The sequence below is a fragment of the Aspergillus pseudotamarii genome (assembly GCF_009193445.1).
Source record: "Aspergillus pseudotamarii strain CBS 117625 unplaced genomic scaffold BDV38scaffold_43, whole genome shotgun sequence".
In the NCBI taxonomy this organism is placed as follows: Eukaryota; Fungi; Ascomycota; class Eurotiomycetes; order Eurotiales; family Aspergillaceae; genus Aspergillus; species Aspergillus pseudotamarii.
Genome location: NW_022475057.1, coordinates 160,766 through 180,993, shown reverse-complemented (window position 1 = coordinate 180,993; position 20,228 = coordinate 160,766). Strand labels below are relative to the sequence as shown.

At 50.1% G+C, this 20,228-nt stretch overlaps 8 protein-coding genes across 8 annotated transcripts; 5 read left to right on the top strand and 3 right to left on the bottom strand.

Moving 5' to 3' along the window:
- Positions 1-290: 290 nt before the first annotated feature.
- Positions 291-1,905, bottom strand: BDV38DRAFT_252370 (uncharacterized protein). Its single transcript, XM_032055119.1, has 2 exons — positions 983-1,905; positions 291-928 (listed from the first exon to the last, which is right to left on the bottom strand). Exons 1-2 carry the CDS (start codon positions 1,830-1,832, stop codon positions 441-443), a joined length of 1,338 nt encoding a protein of 445 aa, XP_031911532.1. The 5' UTR covers positions 1,833-1,905; the 3' UTR covers positions 291-440.
- A 384-nt stretch (positions 1,906-2,289) lies between these two features.
- On the top strand, positions 2,290-5,067 carry BDV38DRAFT_252367 (Hsp70 family protein). Its single transcript, XM_032055118.1, has 10 exons — positions 2,290-2,622; positions 2,689-3,284; positions 3,333-3,377; positions 3,428-3,497; positions 3,556-3,811; positions 3,874-3,979; positions 4,069-4,175; positions 4,240-4,438; positions 4,505-4,640; positions 4,692-5,067. The coding sequence occupies exons 1-10, from the start codon at positions 2,523-2,525 to the stop codon at positions 4,907-4,909; spliced, it is 1,833 nt and encodes a 610-aa protein (XP_031911531.1). The 5' UTR covers positions 2,290-2,522; the 3' UTR covers positions 4,910-5,067.
- Positions 5,068-6,462: 1,395 nt separating this feature from the next.
- Positions 6,463-7,231, top strand: BDV38DRAFT_252365 (uncharacterized protein). Its single transcript, XM_032055117.1, has one exon. It carries the CDS (start codon positions 6,811-6,813, stop codon positions 7,105-7,107), a length of 297 nt encoding a protein of 98 aa, XP_031911530.1. The 5' UTR covers positions 6,463-6,810; the 3' UTR covers positions 7,108-7,231.
- A 1,590-nt stretch (positions 7,232-8,821) lies between these two features.
- Positions 8,822-9,787, top strand: BDV38DRAFT_284904 (casein kinase II subunit beta; the record flags this gene model as incomplete). The annotated part of the gene is made up of 2 exons (XM_032060372.1): positions 8,822-9,238; positions 9,296-9,787. 2 exons carry the CDS (start codon positions 8,822-8,824, stop codon positions 9,785-9,787), a joined length of 909 nt encoding a protein of 302 aa, XP_031911529.1.
- A 158-nt stretch (positions 9,788-9,945) lies between these two features.
- Positions 9,946-11,439, bottom strand: BDV38DRAFT_139657 (arylformamidase). Its single transcript, XM_032051403.1, has 2 exons — positions 11,202-11,439; positions 9,946-11,124 (listed from the first exon to the last, which is right to left on the bottom strand). Exons 1-2 carry the CDS (start codon positions 11,297-11,299, stop codon positions 10,308-10,310), a joined length of 915 nt encoding a protein of 304 aa, XP_031911528.1. The 5' UTR covers positions 11,300-11,439; the 3' UTR covers positions 9,946-10,307.
- A 310-nt stretch (positions 11,440-11,749) lies between these two features.
- Positions 11,750-13,548, top strand: BDV38DRAFT_252358 (putative eukaryotic translation initiation factor 3 subunit EifCh). The gene is made up of 4 exons (XM_032055116.1): positions 11,750-11,788; positions 11,849-11,888; positions 11,963-12,432; positions 12,526-13,548. Exons 1-4 carry the CDS (start codon positions 11,781-11,783, stop codon positions 13,103-13,105), a joined length of 1,098 nt encoding a protein of 365 aa, XP_031911527.1. The 5' UTR covers positions 11,750-11,780; the 3' UTR covers positions 13,106-13,548.
- A 7-nt stretch (positions 13,549-13,555) lies between these two features.
- Positions 13,556-15,005, top strand: BDV38DRAFT_294625 (putative mitochondrial carrier protein; the record flags this gene model as incomplete). Its single annotated transcript, XM_032062536.1, has 3 exons — positions 13,556-13,585; positions 13,730-13,916; positions 14,029-15,005. 3 exons carry the CDS (start codon positions 13,556-13,558, stop codon positions 14,814-14,816), a joined length of 1,005 nt encoding a protein of 334 aa, XP_031911526.1. The 3' UTR covers positions 14,817-15,005.
- Positions 14,700-17,603, bottom strand: BDV38DRAFT_252356 (uncharacterized protein). Its single transcript, XM_032055115.1, has 2 exons — positions 16,639-17,603; positions 14,700-16,562 (listed from the first exon to the last, which is right to left on the bottom strand). The coding sequence occupies exons 1-2, from the start codon at positions 16,948-16,950 to the stop codon at positions 15,195-15,197; spliced, it is 1,680 nt and encodes a 559-aa protein (XP_031911525.1). The 5' UTR covers positions 16,951-17,603; the 3' UTR covers positions 14,700-15,194.
- Between the last annotated feature and the right edge of the window lie 2,625 nt (positions 17,604-20,228).

Below are 20,228 nucleotides of genomic sequence, written 5' to 3'. Positions count from 1 at the left end.
GCTGGGACCTACCCTGTAGGTTAAATGATTGGAGTGCATTAGACCTGCTAACACTAATCGAGGTATTGTTTTCTGGCTCACTATTAGTTCTCCCTGCGGCGCAGTTAGTCTGCAGCTCACTTACTGGAAGGAAGCGGGGGCCATACCCAGAACTGGAAACGACAGGGTCGGATCATGAAACGCAACACATACTACGGTTAATATTACTATGGATAATCAACCAGTCAAGTTGATGAACATGGACCAAGCGCCGGTTTACTCCGTCGTCTCCGATAGCCCCCTGATAGGACGAACCTCGCAAGGTTGACCTCACTCAACGCACTAAACCGGATGCTTGACAAAACAACCAAAAATAGCACTCTACAAAATACCCTATAAAGGCGTCTTGTGTGTCTGGACATTTTCAGAGTAGTCGAATGGGATGGATTTTATGTCAACATTTAGGATCCCTCATCCATCAGGACAGTCGCCCGCGCCCACACTTTGCGCTGGTTGTAATTCTGGCCATCTGCGGTACCATAGGCTAGGATGCCTGGTTGAAGGAAAAGGAGTACCTTCTTACCGTCCAATCTAGTATCATCTTCGTCCAGATGGTGCAGCCGGTGGGCGCTCATTTCGGGGTGGTTGATAGCGAAATTGTGATGTTCTGTCCAGCAGACCATGAATGGCCGCTGGGTCCAGAGTGATAATGCCAGCTGCGCAGCGCCATTGAATAACGACTGTAGCTCCTGCTCACGTTTGCGGATATCTTCGGCTCTTCCGGCCTGACTGAAAAGATGACTGGGTAGACTGGTGAGGAACTTGGTCGCAAGCTCACGACTAAGTCTCTCGATTCTTTCCTGCAGGAAAGAAATGGCATTTGGGTCAGCTGCGGTAGAGAGGATTCGCAGAGTCTGTGAACGCCAAGCGTGTGCAGCTGCCTCGTCAACTAAGCCCAGAGATTGGATTAGCCTTTATCAGCGACTGTGCTTTGGTTCCTTACCTTGTCTCATAGCACTATACACCTTTACCATTTCATCCCGCTCAGGTGTAGTGTTATCATCTTCAATCCTTGTGAAAGTAAAGAAGCAATCCGCAAATAACGTTTCAAAAACAACCTTGGATAACAAGGCTTGCAAAAGGATTGCCTGGACTTTACCAGAAGGTATCGGGATCTTCTGCACAAGCGAGTCCCAATCATGCTCACTACAGTATTGGCCCAGTCCCTTCATAATCATATCTTTATCTTCTCCTGGGATACCCTGTAAAGCAGTCGGGGATGCTGCACTGTGCCGTTTTGCCCAGGAGCGTATATATCCTGCTAATTTAGACAGCTCATCATGAATCAGCCGATCTTCCATTGGCGCCCATCCCTTGTTCGACACCATCGCTTGAAGAGCGCTTCCCTGCCTTGCAACCATGAGACTCTCTAGTTGTCGGTTTTGGTCCGTCAGCAGGGCAAGCTTCTTCTTGAGTTCCTGGATGCCTTGTTCGCGTTGCTCCTGATATTTTTTGTACTTATTCTTTTGCTTCTCAACAACCTTTCTGAGTTTGTCTAGCTCATCTTCCAGCGTTTTGTCCTGTTCTTCGCTTTCCTGACACCTTTGACCGCTTTGCGTAGGCAGCTGCTCAGCTTTTGAATCTGTTTGGCATAGTTCCTGATCGTGTTTAGCATCTCCCTGATGAATACTCAGGCCTGGATGAACAACAGAGATTGGCTCGTCGCCTTGTGGGGCAAAGCTTTCCTTGTTGTGTTTTGGCTGCTCATGATGGACTTGTTGTGGGAGCTTTGGCGGAGTGGGTGGTGTGTCTGTCAGCTTGTCAGACTTTCGACCCCCCAAAGCCTGATCCATTAGTATCAGTAATAGGACTCTGAGCCACGGACCAGGTTCTCGGGGCTCACACACCGAAGCGACACCATTCAGGATTCCACCAATCGTGCTCTGAACAACAGATGAGCTCTGGTACTGTCTTTTCCTAATATCCTGTGGCCTATCTGTATCGGATATCGGTCGTTCGGTTTGTGCCTTCCATAATGAGCAAGAGGGCCGTTGAAAAGAAATACAAAACATGATTCGTATTGAACGACAATCTCTTACCCCGGCTTCGGTCTTCTTGGATCTATCCATTTCTTTTGTTATAGCCTCAACGGACTTGCTTTCGAGGGTCTAATGTATATAAACACAAAACAGGGTGTGACTTGCGTGTGTATTCGGGACGTTAACCAAAGGAAGCTTCACGCGAGCTTTGATCGTTTTCAATTCAATCACACCGAAAGTCAGATCCCGTGCGTGGGTTCTTAAATGCCCCCGCAGCAATTGCTGGGATACAACTAGCTTGGGCAGTCTAAAATAGCCCCTTGTCCAAAGCCACTGGAGTCATCATCGTGGGTACTTACTAAATTAGTTCAGTTCTCTCCCAGGCGGCTACGTGAAATCAGCCGTCCAACCCATCCTAGGTTTAAAACAATCATAGATAAAGTGGGCAGCAGCTTAGCAAGGAATTCCATTTCTGCCTTCACTCCAGTCAGAAAGTCCAAGAAAATGTCCCTAGATAAGGCACTTTTCGATAGGCTGGGCTCACTAGCCCTCAACCTCAATCACAAGATCATTGTGGGTGTCGATTATGGCACGACGTTTACAGGTTGTTACAGCCAAGTCCCATCCTTACTTGCTAGGATATCGAAATACTGACAGATAGCTATAAAAGGAGCCAGTTATGTGAGCTCAAAGGGGACTGAGCTGAGCGATGTCATACTTATAAGCACCTGGCCCGGTCCTTCCAGAGTTACTGATACCGTCTTCAAGACCCCGTCCCGTATTGCATATCCCGCTGATAACCCACGGATCAGCAAGGCACGGTGGGGATACCAGGTGGAACCTGGGATGGTAGGATACTCGTGGACAAAATTACTCCTAGATCAGGGTACTCCCTTGACTAAATATGATGATGCTGCACTCGAAGGCGCTTCCCAGACGGGTATCTTGCGATTACCAGAAGGAAGGACTGCAATTGATGTTGTCTCTGACTACCTAGCCGAAATCTACCAGTATATCCTTGGAGTAATCTCCAAGCAAATCACCGAGGAAGAGTTACGTATGACTCCCCTAGAGTTCTGGTTTACAGTCCCGGCTATCTGGTCAGATCAAGCTCGGGATGCCACAAAGGCTGCAGCACAACGAGCCGGATTTGGAGCCAGTCTTCGGCGACCAAGGGACCAAATCTTCTTAATTAGTGAGCCAGAAGCGGCGGCAATCACCGCTCTGAAGAAGTACAGCACGAGCAGCATCGGAGGCTCTGTTAAGGTGGGTGATGCTTCTAATTCTCAGTCATCATTGGGCTAAACGTATTAGGTCGGGGATGGAATCCTTGTCTGTGACTGTGGTGGTGGCACCGTAGTAAGTACTCTGATCGCAGTATCATCTTGTTCGGATGCTGATAGCTTAAGGATATTACCACCTACCTTGTAAATCAGGTCTTTCCTACATTGAAATTTGAGGAACTGTGCACGGGTATCGGTATGTCTTAAGTATCCACGCCTTTATCCTTGCGTACATATCGCTGAATTGAACACAGGCGGTAAATGTGGATCAACCGCAGTAGACCGGAATTTCTACAAACTCATGTCGGACCGCTTCGGGGACGCATTTGACAACTTACCTATGAGAAGAAAGGGTCCTGGAAGTGAATTTATGAAACAATTTGAGATTATTAAAAGAGACTTTGGAAGTTCTGAGGGCTCGGATTATTTCGAGCTGCCTCTGAACATGACAGTTCCAGATCCAGATCCCGCACACTTTGATGACGAAGAACGAATGGTCATCATATCAAGGTAAGTGAATCGAGGAAAGCCTGGATTACCATCCAAATCTCGCTGATGAGTCACTGGCATAGCGATGACCTTTGTGCCATCTTCGACCCTGTCATAGATCAGATCATCAGTCTGGTGAGGTTGCAAATCAGAGATGCCCGTCAGGAGACTGGTAAAGATATAATTAAGGTAGTACCGGCGTATTTCTTTGACGCTGCCTTCGCTCTTCAGATATAGTTTCCTCGGAACAAATGAACATCTCCTAATGCTTTGCTTAGAGAATTGTCCTGGTCGGAGGGTTTGGCGACTCCGAATATCTTCGCAAAACTATGCGGTCGTTGTTTGAGTCTTCGGGAAATATCACCATCACAATCCCCGACAATCCGTAAGAATCCCCTATTCGAAGCGCTAACAAATTAGTATAAATTTCAAGTGCTGAAAAAATGCAGACAAGCTGCTATTGTGCAAGGGGCTGCCCTTCGCGGCTTGGCAGGCCTCCGGTCCACCACGAAATGCTGCCGTCGGCATTACGGATTCAGCCGTGGCATCCCATTCCGCGAGGGAATTGATGATGAGTCCGACTCCTACTTTCACTCTTTTACTGGTAAGAAAAGGGTCCGTGGGATGATGAAATGGATGATTGCCAAGGTGGGTACTGTGTCTGCTCTACTGAGTATTAGTGTCTTGCATTTCCCTAATATGACTGTCGAAAAGGGCGAAAGGTATACTGAAAACTACACAAACCGCGTTAATATCTGGCGTACCCACTTTGAATCTTCAAGTTTGAAAAAATACATCACGTTTTACGCCTGCGATAATACACAAGCCCCTGAGCGTGTATATGAAGATGGTTCGTCTCATATACTTTCCAAAAGTACTCTTCCATCTAACGAATGAGCAGGAGTGTACAAGGTAGGAGAGATCGTCGTTGACTTCTCGAATGTAGACCTGGGTCGGTTTGAGTCGAAGTACGTAGACGGCAAGCGTCTATATCACCTGAGCTTTGATCTCAAGGTCATCTTTGGTGCACAGGAGGGGATATTGCAGTTTGAAGCCGTCAGCCAGGGGCAGATCATTGGAACGACGAGTATCAATTTCAACACGCTCAAGTATTACTGAGAATTAAACGAACCTCTCTCCAAAATAGCCAGCGTACTTATGTTGCTGTGATTATGATCATATATGATATTCTTTAACCCATTGACCCGTTTGCTCTCACATAGCCCGTCGCTCTACCCACGGGCGGTCATTATATATGTAATAGCTTCACATCAAAAGACCTTCCACCGTACACAGAAGGAAATGGGTATTCCAGGAAATATTTTGCTTCCCAGCCCTACTATAGCAGTTACAAGACAAAGCAGCGTTGGGGTCCTCAGTGTCGTTTTCAACCAGTCGTATCGTCAATGAAAAGGATCGCTCGCTGAGATCCATCACCCATTCCCAACGATGGGGCATTGGCTTTTCAACAGCCCAACCCACTCCTCTTCCATGAAAGCAGGCGATGCGAAAGAACAATTTCTGGTCCTGCATATGATTGTTAGTTTTCAGTTTTCACAGCGCAATGCATCTCTATGGTATTGTTCCAATAAGTCTGTCAAAAGATATGCTGTCATACTGGGATAACTTCCTATATAGGAAGAATCACAATCACTGGACAGTACCTTGCCATAGTAGTCTAGCCAAAAGGCATCTGAGGGTATTTATATATATCAGAGAAAATAGATAATGACCAAAAATTCTGCATAACACTCAGATTGTTATATGGTCAGACTTTAGGGTTGAGATGACCCCAACAGGTTATCAGCCAATCAGATACCATGATTCTGGGGAATTTTAGTCCATGCCCCAAATAATTCAATTATGACAAGGGCCCCAGCTCCCTGGATTCGACAGAGCGGCGTTTTCAGATTGTGGGAGAACAAATAGTTTAGGACTCAATGACGGCGATAGGCATATTAGGGCAGCGTCAATATACACTCCAATATATAAAGAAAAGAAAAAGAAAGAAAAGTAGGAATAGGAATGAACGATAAAAAAAGCATCCATAGATTAGAATTCCTAAACAGCTATATTACAAATCAAGAACAACCCATTCTCGAACAAGTATAACAGGGACTCTCCAGGAAATGACACCACCCAAAACTGGTTACTGGTAAATACTGCCAATGACCGATGTGAATTCCCCCACCAAATAATGACGAAAAAAAGAAATCCATGCTGAGCATATTCAATTGTCAGCCTGGTAGGGAAAGAGGCAGCATAACCGTGAATGCTGTTGCGACCTACAGGACTATTTAAAGGGCTCTGCTTTCATTATCTGCACCTTCCTAGGATAACGTACAACGTACTTCTTCATCACCAACACCATCACCAAAGTCCTCTTCTACGAACTAGTCATGGGGCGAGCAACTTTAGCTGCAATGATGCAGCGGCAGTTTGATGGTCTCAACCAGAACATCAACCAGCGCTTTGACAACCTACAGCAGGCCCTGAACTTGCGGGTGGATAAGCTGTAGCGCACCCTGTCTCGGCAGAGCAATGAGCTACATGATTCCCTGTCTAGACGCATGGACGAGACCATAGACCGGCGGTCTAGAGAGCTACAGGAGTCCTTGCTCCAACGCTCGAACAAGTTAGAGCAGTCGCTCGTCCAGTGGTCGAATCAAATAGATACCTCTATGCTTCAACGCGTCAACGAGCTGGATAATACCCTCATTCAATGAAACAGCGAGTTCCAGGGAATCCCTGACCAGACACATCGATGAGATTGTGCATCGGCAGTCCAACGAGTCACAAGAATTTTGGCTCAACGTTCAAATGACATCATGGTCCAGCGGACGGAGATGTTACAGAAGAACTTGGTCCAGGAGATGTCCAAGTTCCATAACAGCGTCATTCGACCGCTGTTTGATGGAATCCACGGGAAGCTCGTAACTCGTGATGGGGATATTAAGTGAGAGTTCCAGAATGTCAACGAGAGATTCGATCGCGTGAATGCTAGAATCGATACCTTTAATATGGATATGAAACGAGAATTCAACAATGTCAACAAACAGTTTATTTACATGGAGAACCGACTTGATGTAGTCGATACCAAGGTGAATCAATTGGGAGTCAGAATAGAAGGGCTTGAGACAAACGAGGAGCAACTGAAGGTCAAGATAGACAGAGTTGAGGTCTGGGCACTTTTGAGAGAATTCTCCGGAGCTCCAAAACCGCCTTTCTCAATCAGCGGATCTTCCCATTACAGATGTATGACCCAGATGGGTCACCAATTCCTATCCCCTTCGCCTGTCTTCCCCTTACAGCAATAGCGTTTATCACCTGAAGGAAAGCAAACAGTGTATATTGTCCCCTATAAAGTCACAGATGTGTCACTGACACCACCAAGGGTCCAAGTTGAGGAATCTCATCGAATACTACCGACTGCAGGCAGACGCAATCCGGCAACTGCGGAATGCGACAACTCATTCGTTGACACTAAGCTGGAGTATACAGAACAGGAACTATACAGGATACCTAGGACGCCCACAGCAGGGTATATGTTTACCAGCGCTTAAGATGCTATCTAGTTGGCCTTTGTCCACAGGGGATTTGGTTCAAAGTATCCTACAGGAAATACGAAAGCTACAAGAGACTTTGCTATGATAAACCTGCATAAGAAAGCGATGAAACCAGTTGAGATAAGACCACTTCCGGAGGAAACAAAGAAGAAGGAACTTGAGCTACTGATAGCTCCTCTCGGTCTAGAAGCATCCTCGAAAATGGCGAGTACTACCCAGGTCCGGGTGGGCACGCTATCTCGTCAAATGCATGGGGCGTTGTTGTTGTACTAGGTGGGCGGATTGGTATCGATTGTGATGCTCTTCAAGATCGAGTCATGCAGGTACAATCCCATTCACAGAAAGATACTTCACCTAAGCGAGATGCTAGCAATATGAACAGCCCGAACAAGCGGGCAGTCAAAACACATCGCCCATTGTCGGACCGAGTCCGACCTGTCTCTGAAGCACAGGGAGAGGAAGATGTAGGTGAGCCATCTGCCCTTAGCAGGATATATTGGGAGGTTGACTCAGATAAGTTCCAGCAGTGTCTTGACCCCCAAATTCGGGGTAATAAAATGCCTCGTTACGCCAGTCTGAAATCTCTTGTTTATCTGCATAGGAGGCGCCGATTCTCAGAAGATGCCATCTCTTGGCTGCAAGATTGTGATATGACATTTAAATATAGTCTAGCCTAGAATAGGTAGCAAATTCACCGTAGCTGATACCAATAAAATTGTGTTTTGATCAGTGCATATCTGACCAGCTTGAGTTCATCGCAGCAGTCTGTGTAAACAGTACTGTCTAATGGCAGATACCCCAGATCACCACAAAGGCGGTGATTAAAAGCACGGACAATAACCTCACCGCCAACCCCGCGCTAATCCCGTAGAGGATAATCCGCTGATAAGTAACAACGGCAGGCGGAAGAGACACACACTGCAACCACTCAAGAATCCCACGACCCTTGACGTTCCTCCATAGTATTACTCGAGCTGTGACCGTGGAGTCTCCAAGGAAGATTATTCCAGCTGTGTGGTTCTGAGGGTTCTCCTGCCCTGGGGTCTGACCCAGTAATCTCTCAGTAACTGCTACAGGCAAAGTCAAGAAAATAATCTTACCTTTAGATCCAGAAACTCGAAACAGAAACTCGTGCCCTTTCTTTGAACGAAACACCGGCAAAATGATGGAGGATTTCAACAGTGAGACTGATAGTGACTATACCAGTTACTGGAGAGATTGGGTGAGTCTTTCCCTATTTCATACTCGATTGCGCCAATGTGCGACTGGGTGGGGGATTGCGACTTGATTGTGGGTGGAGGAAGGTGCATGATGATACTGGACGATGCGGTTGCAATGGCAGCAGGATGGGGAGGGGCAGTACATTGGAAAAAGGAACACATTTCCATTTCGGGAAGCGCTGCCACTTCTGCTCGACTTCACAGCTCCTTGAATCACATCACCTTTCTGCGTCTGCAGTCTACAGATGGCGTCTCCCTCGTCCAGTCAGCAGCAGTTAGAGCTGTCTAGCACTCCCCCTCCACCTTCTGCCGTACCCAACTACTTTAGAACCAATCCTAGTCTTCGTTCCTCTCAGCAGAGACTCCCTGTCTACCTGCCACCAATCTCGGACGACACAGCTAATTGGGGCGCACAGTTCATCTCCTCTCGTGGAAACGAGTACTTCTGCGAAATCGATGAGGAATATTTGACTGATCGCTTTAACCTTACTGGTCTCAACACTGAGGTGCCGTACTACCAGTATGCCTTGGATCTGGTGACTGATGTGTTCGACCTTGATGCGGATGACGACCTGCGCGAACAGATTGAAAAGTCGGCGCGTCATCTCTATGGACTCGTCCACGCAAGATACATTGTCACCACTCGTGGTCTTGCTAAGATGGTATGTATCCACTTGAGAATATAATCGCAGTAGTATAACCCTCTGACTGATGTCTAGGTTGATAAGTACAAGAAGGGCGACTTCGGCAAATGCCCCCGTGTCATGTGCGAAGGCCAGCCTCTTTTGCCCATGGGCCAGCATGACATCCCGAACATGAGCACTGTCCGTCTTTACTGCCCCAAATGCGAAGATCTTTACAATCCCAAGTCCTCTCGCCATGCTTCTATCGACGGTGCCTATTTTGGAGCTTCTTTCCCCAGCATGCTTTTCCAGGTTTACCCAGGCTTGGTCCCTGAGAAGAGTACCAGTCGTTACGAGCCTCGTATTTACGGATTCAGAGTTCATGCGGCTGCTGCACTGGCCCGCTGGCAGGATCAATACCGCGAGGACATGAAGACGCGTCTTCGTGATGCTGGCATGGAAGTCAAATATGTCGAAGATGAAGAGGTGGAGGATGATGAGGATGACGACGATGAAGATCAGGGCCTTAATCCGAAGGAGCGGGTTGTGGGCGATGCTGCCTCCGGCCGTATGGATATGGGCATTTGAGCGACCGTTCTTCGATTTCTAATGTTTTGTCTGGTTTTGACGATACCAATGCTCACCCTGCCTTAACCTTGACTGCTCTTGACTCACGAATCACCCCTCTTCTTATCGCATAAAAATATCCCAGATCCCGTCCTCTTCTACCCCGAATGCTTGTCTGCACCTTACAACTTCCCAAAATACCTCTCAACTGGGGCTCTCCCTTCATGTGACATGTTCTTCTGTCGTTCCGTTATCGCTTGCTGTTCTCCAATGGTAGGCGTACGAACGGTTTCTTTTCTCTCAGTTCTCTGTACTCTGAATTTATGATGACGAACACTGGTGGGCGTTTGAAGCTTGGAAAATGGCTGGCCTAATTTCTTTTCTTCTGATGTTTACTAGTTTCATAACCCATAATTCACCTTAGGGGAAACGTAATATGAATTGCCAATGCAATCCACCTTCCCGTAATATGCGCTTCATTTGAACGGTCTACATCATTGTAGGATCATTGAAGGTCGAACCATGATAACGGAATGCTTCGTTAAACAGGTGGTTTCGACTCTTCCGGATCTTCATGGGCTATCTCCAATTGCTTCTCAATAGCATAGCCAATAGCCTCCGCGAGCCCTTCTCCCTTCTCCCAGCACTCATCGTGTTCACCTTCTAAAGGCATCACCGAAGCGCATCTCGGTTTGTCCTCAGATTGCAGTAGTTGCCACCACCCTTTCAGATTATTATCCATAGCCTCCTGCTGTGCAGCATCCACCAGCGAATCCTCAGGCGAGTACGCCAGAATCGCCCAACGTCCTTCCGTCCACCCACCTTCAACACCATCCGCTCCTTTGACCACGGCAGGAGACACAGCATCCCACGCAGCCTCATCGTCCCCAAAAGCCCCCTCCACAATCTCCTGATACGCCGATATCCCCTTGTGAGTATCCCGGAATAACTTCAAATCGTATATCCCCGCCAAACCCACCACAGCTAACGGACCGTGGGATATGCCAGCCTTAAACCGACCCATCACCGATTGGAACGCCAACGTAGCGCCACAGCTGTGGCCGACGAGTATATACCGCTCTTCAAAGCCATATTTGCGCTGCAGGAAGGCTATGGCCGCTTGCACGTCATTGATATGGTCGGGGTGTTTGGCGCTGCGGTATTCTCGGGGACTGGTGCTCGACTGGTCCTGAGGGTGGTTTGGATGGGGGCTTAAACGGTAGGAGATGGATGCGAATGCAGTAATATGCGGGAGAACGTGGGCGTATGCAGGGCAGGTGGTGAGGATGGATATGGCGGGGTTGGAGAAATTGATGGCGTCTATATTTGGGTCACGCCAGGCGCCGCCGTGGATTAAGCTGGATTGATACGATTAGTAGGTATATTGACAGTAAAAGTATAGTAAGTTGTAGACGGTAGATAGAGAAGTATGTACATTATCCAGTATTTTTTGTCTAGTGCTTCTGATAAGGTAGTGACTGTCACTGTTTGAAGGGCGTGGTCTTCGCCATAATTGAATGTTTCGGTAGGCATTTTCAGTGGTTATTCGCGATGAATATTCTTAGTAGTCTTCAAGGCGGTATTACTGGGAAGAGAGGGCAATGAGGGGGAACGGCTTGTTAGTCTTCTTAAATGGAGGGGAGACGCTGCTTAGTAGTAGTACTAGTTAGCAGGAGTGATGTTTGGCGGAGCAACTAGGAAAGTATCAGGATCGATAAGTTCAACCTGCGACAATCCAGGGAGATTGTGAGATGGTATGCTTTGGACATTCTCAGGGAATATGCGACAACAGAAACCCATTCTTTCTGTAAATATTAACATGGCAGGATGTTGTTGAAGCCGATGTTGTTGTCGTTCCCAAAGTGTCCAGACTGATCCCGTGAGGGTCTTGGCGCGCTTAACCTCATCGGGCGTTAGGCGGTGGGAAATTGATGAATTCAATCCACACAAACCATCGCCGCCGACTGTCAACCCATTGTCGCCGTCGAACATATACCTGGGCAGCACATCCAACATGGCGGAGTAAGTCTTGTCGCTAGCTGTAAATCGCTTCTCTAGAAAGGCTGCTAACCATTAAACCAGGAAAGAAGTCCCCCTCACGGCCGTCAAGGTCGATGCCTTGGTACGATAATGACCGCGAAAAATCCCCCCCGCTATTTTCACGGCGACAGTAATGCTTACAAAGTTCGTATATAGGTGGTCATGAAGATCATCAAGCACTCCTCTCAATCTTTCCCGACGACTGCGACCGGTTCGATCGTCGGTATGGACGTGGACGGTACCCTGGAGATCACGAACTCTTTTCCATTCCCGGTCGTTGAGATGCCCGCCGACTCGCACTTCGACAACGCTGCCCCTAACCCGGCTGCTGCTGCCCCTCGTGCGAAGGCCAACGTGGCTTACCAGGCTGAGATGATCCGCATGCTTCGGGAGGTCAACGTCGATGCGAACAACGTCGGTTGGTACACCAGCGCCAACATGGGTAACTTCGTCAACATGAACGTGATCGAGAACCAGTTCTTTTACCAGAAGGAGATGAACGAGCGGACAGTTGCTCTTGTGCACGATGTCAGCCGCAGTGCCCAGGGAAGCCTTAGCCTGCGTGCCTTCCGCCTATCTTCGAAGTTCATGACTGCTTTCAAGGAGAACAAGTTCACCTCAGAAGAGTATGTTTTCTCCCGCGTTGGCGTAGCCTAGTCTATTATATCAGCCTATATCTGTGCTCGGGGTGGTCTTGACGGTACGCTAACGTCTTTCAGGCTTCAAAAGTCCACTTTGAGACACCAAGACATCTTCGTTGAGCTTCCAGTTGAAATCCGCAACTCTCACTTGATCACCTCTTTCATCCACCAGCTCCAGTGCCCTACCCAGTCTACTCCTACCGACCTTCCCCCCTCTTTGGCTGCTCTGGAGAAGGGTCCCTTCGCCAATGACAACGTTCTGGCCCCCAACTACGACAACTTGTCTCTCAGCATCGACCCCTTCCTCGAGAAGAACTGCGACCTTCTCCTGGAGAGCATCGAGACCCACCACACCGAGACCAACAACTTCCAGTACTACCAGCGTTCGCTCGCTCGTGAGCAGGCCAAGATCACCGCCTGGCAAGCCAAGCGCAAGGCCGAGAACGCCAGCCGTGCGGCCCTCAAGCAGCCTCTCCTGCCCGAGGATGAGTATCAGCGCCTGTTCAAGCTTCCCCAGGAGCCCAGCCGCCTCGAGACCATGCTCAACACCCGGCAAGTGGAGCAGTACTCGCGCCAGATCGACAGCTTCGTTTCGGCGACGACGGGTAAGATGTTTGCGGTTAAGGGTAACCTGCTGCCCGGAGAGACCGCCAAATAGAGGAGAGGAGGTAAACTGATGATGATTTGTCTCAACTGGGGATTCTGGGAATTGCATGCATGACCTTACGGCGTAGGGAGGGAAAATTCTGTATCTGACTGTTAATATGTCTGTTTGTTTATTCCAGTGACGAATAGAGTTACGGGATATGACTGTCTTGCTTCCTACCTACCTCACCCATTTCCAACCCTTCGTATCCATTTATCCTGCGCAAGCCCTCTCTTACATCAACTGATGAATGGGATGGGGTATGCCCTAATCTTGCTAGGGCATGTCTACCACACGTGATGCTGATAAGTACAATGACCTCATCATGGCATCGATAACCGATTAGATAAGATCCTGTTATCGTGAAGATCCAAAGTCGATATCTTTTCATTTCTGCAGTTCTTCCACTAGTTGTTTATAGATATTTCTTCAAATTCAATATACATACCCTTAGTCCCTACAATGGATAACAGTAGTCTCGACATCTGGGTTGTAAGTTCATATGTCCAACCACAACACCACGCCCTGTCCATACACACCTTATACACATCAAACCTCAAATAAAGACAATGATATTTCCCTTGTATATATGCATTAGGACCCTCAATGGATTGAACTAACAAAAAAAAAAAAAAGGCCGGCGCCCTAGCAGCCGTAACAGTCGACTTCCTAGTATACCCAATGGACACACTCAAAACACGCATCCAATCCCCAAACTACACCCACCTCTACAAAGACGCCACAGGCGCCATAAAACGAGACGTCCTCTTCCGGGGCTTATACCAAGGTGTATGGAGCGTTGTGTTCGCGACTGTACCTTCATGTACGTCTCTCCTACCTTACCCATCTACCCATCCACCCCTATCACCCCCATATATGCGTCCAACAACCACACCACAACCAGGTAAACTAACCCCCAAGAACCCGCAACAAAGCAGGAGCATTCTTCACAACCTACGAAACAACAAAACACATCCTAACCCTCTCCTCCACCCAAGCCCAACCCCAATCCCAAAATAAAAATACTCCAAACCCCCTCCCCTTCACCCACCCGCTCCCTAAACCCCTAATCCACGCTCTCTCCTCTTCCCTCGGCGAAATGGTCTCCTGCGCAATCCTCACCCCAGCAGAAGTCTTAAAGCAAAACGCCCAAGTTCTCAATATGAAATCCTCCACCTCGACAAACGCACCCAGACAAAGCGCAACAGTCCAAGTTCTGGCTAAATTCAGACATCGGCCTTGGAAGCTCTGGAGTGGGTATACGGCGCTTGTGGGGAGAAATTTACCCTTTACTGGGCTTCATTTTCCGATTTTTGAGGGGGTGAAGGGGTGGCTTGTTTCGCGGAGGGCAACAGGGAAGGGGAATCGGGATAGGAATGCGGTGGTTGAGAGGGCGGCTTTGACGGGGGTTGCGGCTGGGGTGTCTGGGACTGTGGCTTCGGTTGTTACGACGCCGATTGATGTTGTTAAGACGAGGGTTATGTTGGGGGCTGGCAGGGAGGAGTTGAAGGGTACTGAGAAGACGGTTAGGAAGGTGAAGGGGACGTTGGCGGTTGGGAGGGAGGTGTGGAGGGATGAAGGCATTAGGGGGTTGTTTCGTGGGGGTGCGTTGAGGTCTGTTTGGTCGGCTTTTGGGATGAGTATTTACCTGGGGATTTATGAGGGCGGGAGGATGTACTTGGAGAAGAGGAGGATGGAGGATGGTGAGGGTGGAGTGTTGTGAAGGTGATTAGTTGGTTGGAGTAGATAGATATGAGGGTCTGTATTATAGATCTTAAACAATTATAATTTTCTTTTTCATTTCAGACGTTAGATCGTCGAGAAGAGAGGACTTCAGCTATTCTCATCATTTATCATACATGCATCAAGTGTACAAAATCAAAATCAAGAGAAAAACTTCGTAAACAAAAACGGTGCTGAACAAGTCGTCAACGCATGCAACATTTAATACCAAGTTTCATTTCCAACATTTCTGGTGTATAGTCATCGCGTCATTCCAATCATCAAATGCACTAAGATAAGGAGCATTCTTCTGGCATCACTTCTCACTGTCGAATGTAGCCCTGCTCATCGAGCAAGTTCTCTCTTGTAAAGCGTACCCTTAAAAGCTGGTAAGTTTCTTAAACCAGTTAGGCAGCTTCCCTCCGGAGCTAGGAGGTGGTTGGTCGTAGCGGTCATATCTCATTCCACGGTCTCGCTCGTAGTCTGCACTACCCGAGCTGCTCTTCTGTCCTCTCTCAGACCTCCTAGCCTCGCGTTTCTTCAAGCGCACCTCATCAATCTCCTGATCCGTAAGTCCGGGGTATCTGGCCCGTCTCCTTGCCCTCCGGCGTAGGTCGCGTCGGGCCTCCTCGTCCGATGATATTGAGTGCGCCCCATCCATGGGCTCCCCGGGAGCAGGCGGCATGTCTAACATAGTCGGCACAACTGGAGGCGGTTCAGGGGGATCACTTGCTTGAGAATTAACCCAAGACGAGGTCTTGTCTTTGCGCTGTCCAGGCATCATCGGTGCGGGTCTCGTCTCCTCAGGCGCCCTGGACCTTCGACGTCTAGCGTGTTCAGCGTCGTCTCCATGACGGCGCGAACGATAGGCCCTGTCCGGGTCCCCGCCCTGCATGTAAAAGTCCCTAGCCGCTCTATCATCCATATGCGAGTGCCGCTTTCTGGATCTCGGGTCGTACCCAGGGTTCTCATACATTGCTGCCTCCCTTTCCTGCCGCCTCCGCTCGCGGCGTTCCGCAGCCTTGGCTTCGCGGGCCTCCGCTTCTCTGGCTTCCTGTGCCTGGGCTTCCGCCTCTCGAGCTTCTTGCTCCTCCCGGGCACGGCGCTCTTCACGAGCAGCCCGGCGAGCCATCTTCTCCTCTCGGCGTCGCTGTGCTCTCTCCTCTTCCTCTCGGAGTTGCATTTCTTGCATCTCGTGCTCGCGAGCCCTTTGTCTTTCCCGTCGTCTTGCTCGTCGTTCCTCGGCTTCTTGGAATTCGCTGTCTCGATACGGATCAATGTCGCCTTGTCGAGAAGCGCGTCGTGCTCTGCGCGCCTCTCTCCTGGCATCGACATCTTCTATCTGAATCTCTGGGACATCTATTGCCGGCCCAGCATCGGTAGCATAGCCCTCACGGTCAGGGTCCGGTCTCATTGCGCGTCTTCTCCTCTCGTCACGTCTCTGGCGCCGTGCGTCGTCTCGCTCTGGCTCCGTCATGTACCTGGCGTCCTCATCCCGGTAAGACGTAGGCTTTTGACGTTCAGGCAGTTCAGGGCGAATGTGTTGACGCAATGTTCCGATCAACCCCATGAGACCGCCAGTCTCCTGTTTCTTGGGGGCTGTATTCGATCGCCTTAAACGCCGTTCCCTCGGAGCCTCCACAAATGCCATGTCATCAGGTCCGGAAACAATGTCTGGACTTTGCTGGGCTGGGTCTGCATCCACCATGACAGCATCATCTTGGAGGTCTCCCTGCCGTGATCGTGACTAAATTATGGAAGCGACATTAGCTGCTGTTCCAACTTGGTTTGGGGATCATTCGCAGACGGCGCTGCCCTCTTACCTTTTTCCTTGACCGTCGTTCCGAATGGCGTGACTCTCTAGAGGGAGCCTTGGGCTCGCCTTCAGCATCATCCGGATTGACCATGACGATGTCTTCATCGTCAATAGCATATGGATCACGAGCGCCTACGATAATCGTGTCAGTTAACTTAACAAAGAGTGACACGAACATAGAAGGCCATACTAGATCTTTTCCGAGAGCCACGTGGTCTCTCCCGTCTTGACCCAGATGGAGGAGCACCCATCGTGCGGGCAGCCTTATCCGGCATCTCGAACTGCTCATCCGGTGGCGGCGATGGGAATCCGGTGTCATCCATATCTACAGGTGGGCGCCGTGACGTGTGCCTTGGCGCATACTCGCCATGTCTCCTGCTAGATTTCGTTTTGGTAGGGGGAGGTGGTGCGCCAAAAATGAAATTCGAGAATGCTGCAGCCCGCTCGTGTGCAGGCTCCCGTTGCCTGGCGTTCTCAGGTTCCAACGATCTCTCTACCTCGTCCTCCGGTTCCCTTGGCCTTGAGTGTCTAGTCGACTTTGATCTTCCCATTCCCGAAGGTGATTGCTCCCTTCTTCTATGCTTATCTTCCCTATGGCCTGACCTCCTCGGCGGGGGTGCAGCACCCCACATATCCCACGACGTGCTACCAGGCGCGCGCTCAACGCGCGGACGCTCCTTCCTTGCCGCTCGCTCCGGCGCAACTGGTTCGGGTGGCGGTGTCGGAGGACCCCTAGCAGCTTCCTCTGGAACATCGGCCACTGGGGCTTCTGCAGGAGGGGCCGGTGGTTGTTCTGGAACTGGCACTGACCTTCTACTTTTCTTCACTTTCTTCATGGGTTGTTCAGGCTCCGGGGCAGGCAGCTCAGCGGGCTCAAACGCTGGCTCGGGCTCGGGCTCCGGCACATTGGCAGGAGCAGGTTCAGGATCAAGCGCTCGCACCGGTTCTGGCTCTGGCTCTGGTTCGGGCACAGGCTGAGGTTCAACTGCCTTAGCCTTCTTTTTCTTCTTTTCGACTTTGGGCGGGGGCACCGGCTCTGGTTCAGGTTCGGGTTCGGGTTCAGGCTCAGGATCAAGCGCTCGCGCCGGTTCGGGCTCTGGCTCTGGTTCGGGCACAGGTTGGGGTTCAACCGCTTTAGCCTTCTTTTTCTTCTTTTCGACTTTGGGCGGGGGCACCGGCTCTGGTTCAGGTTCGGGTTCGGGCTGGGGTTCAACCGCTTTAGCCTTCTTTTTCTTCTTTTCAACTTTGTGTAGTGGTACGGGCTCGGGTTCAGGAACTGGTTCCGGCTCAGGTTCAGCAATAGGCACAACCTCTTCTGGTGGCGCAGGCTCCGGCGCAAGCTCTAGCTCTGTTCGTAGTTCTGGTGCCGGAGGCTCTGGGGCAAGCGGCTGGGGCTCGGGAATAACACTCTTCGATTTCTTCTTGTCTTTCTTTTTGGCCTTCTTGGACAATATTACTGGCTCAAGCTCGACTTCTGGCTGCCTTTCAGGTTCTGGCTCTGGCTCTGGCTCTGGCTCTGGCTGTACTTCCGGCTCCGGCTCCGCTGGCGGGTCTGGGACAGGGGGTGGGAGGTCATCGAAATCGTCGTCAAAAGCGTCTGGAAAGCTTCCTGGTACAGTGTCTCGTAAAATCCTTCTTTCTATAACTGGTTCAGGTTCTGGCTCCGGCTCCGGCTCAGGCTGCTGCGGAGGTTCTAGAGGATCTTCTACCGGCGGCGGCACCTCCTTCGCTTTTGATTTTTCTGCCGACTTTCCCTTGGACTTTTCTTTCTTTTTCTCTTCAAGCACCTTAACGCGCTCTGCGACAGAGTTCTTGGTTGATGACTTGGTCTTTGAGGTGGCAACAGGTGTCTTTGTTGGCGGCGCGGCTGGCTGAGGTTCTGCGACTTCTGCGACTGGCGCGTCAGCCGCGTCAGCCGCGTCAGCCTCTCTCGGCGCATCCCCTATGTCAATAAGTAGATCATCCTGATCGGGCTGGGGTTCGGCCTCTTCTATTGGCTTTTCTGCCGACCTCTTTTTAGTGGCCTTAGGCATCCCCATCGCTGCTGCTCCGATGCTTGCCCAAAACCCTCTAGCTGGCTTGGACGGCGTTTCCTCCGCAACAACGCCCTTCTTTTTAGAAGGAATTGTGCTAAAATCATCCCAAAGAGGCTCCTCTGGTATACTCTCAAACCCATCTGGTTCAAGCGAAAATCCCAAAGAAGGTGGTGTAGGCGCCGGCGGTGGAGGTTCATCATTAATCTTGCTCTTCTTAGACTTCTTCTTATCCTTTTGAGGAGCCCAGATGCCCCAGCTATCGTCACCTGGTTCTTCGGTAACCGGTTCAGGGATTAACCCTGGTTCTGGGGCTTGCTCATGAACGGGTTCAGGGGTGGGTTCTGGCTCTGGTTCTTGTACAGGTTCCTCTGCTACAGGTGCCACTTCCGGTGGCCACTCAAAATCCTTACCAGGAATGGGCAAACCTTTCTTTATTAACGATTTTTCTCGCTTCTTTCGATCCTTGGAGGAGAGACTATCCCAGTTATTATAGAGTGGATCATCCGGCAGTGCGGGAGCTTTGGATTCTGGTTCTGGTTCTGGTTCTGGTTCAGGCTCAGCTTGGGGCTCGGGCTCTTCAGGAACGGGTTCAGGGATGGGCACCGGTTCTGGCTCAACTTCCGGCACTAGTTCCAGCTCCGGTTCATGTACCGGATCTTGTATGGGCTCCTCTACCAATGGCTCCGGCGGGGGAGGTGGTGGCCAGTCAAAATCCTTGCCCGGAACCGGCAGACCCTTCTTTATCAGTGATTTCTCTCGTTTTTTCTTATCTTTCGTTGAGAGATTATCCCAGTTATTATAGAGCGGGTCATCTGGCAGTGATGGAGCCTGGGGTTCCGGTTCCGATTGCAGTTCGGGTTCAGGCTCAGGCTCAGGCTCAGCTTGCGGTTCGGGTTCAGGCCCAGGCTCTGGTTCAGGTCCAGGTTCAAGCTCCGGCTCTGGTTCTGGCCCTGGCTCCGGTGGTGGAGGTGGTGGCCAGTCAAAATCCTTACCTGGAACTTGTAGACCCTTCTTTACCAGCAATTTCTCACGCTTTTTCTTGTCTTTATCTGAGAGATTGTCCCAGTTATCGTAGAGTGGATTATCTGGCAGTGACAAAGTAATTGGTTCTGGTTGCGGTTCAGGCTCAGCTTGAGGTTTGGACTCAGGCTCTAGCTCTGGCTCATGCTCAAGTACCGGCTCTGGTTCTGGTGATGGATCTTGTACAGGCTCATCTGCCACTGGCTCCGGGGGTGGTGGCCAGGCAAAATCCTTGCCAGGAATTGGTAAGCCCTTCTTCATCAGCGATTTCTCACGCTTCTTCCGATCCTTAGAGGAAAGATCGTCCCAATTGTTGTAAAGAGGGTCATCTGGTAGTTTAGCTTCAGGCGCAGGTTGTGATTCTGGCTCGCCTACGGGCTCGGGTTCAGGTTCAGGTTCAAGTACCGGCTCTGGTTCTGGTGCTGGTTCTGGTGCTGGTTCTGGTGCTGGTTCTGGTGCTGGTTCTGGTGCTGGTTCAGGCTCTGGTTCCGCCACTGGTTCAGGCACTTCTTCTAGTATTCGTTCTGCCGCTGGCTCCTCT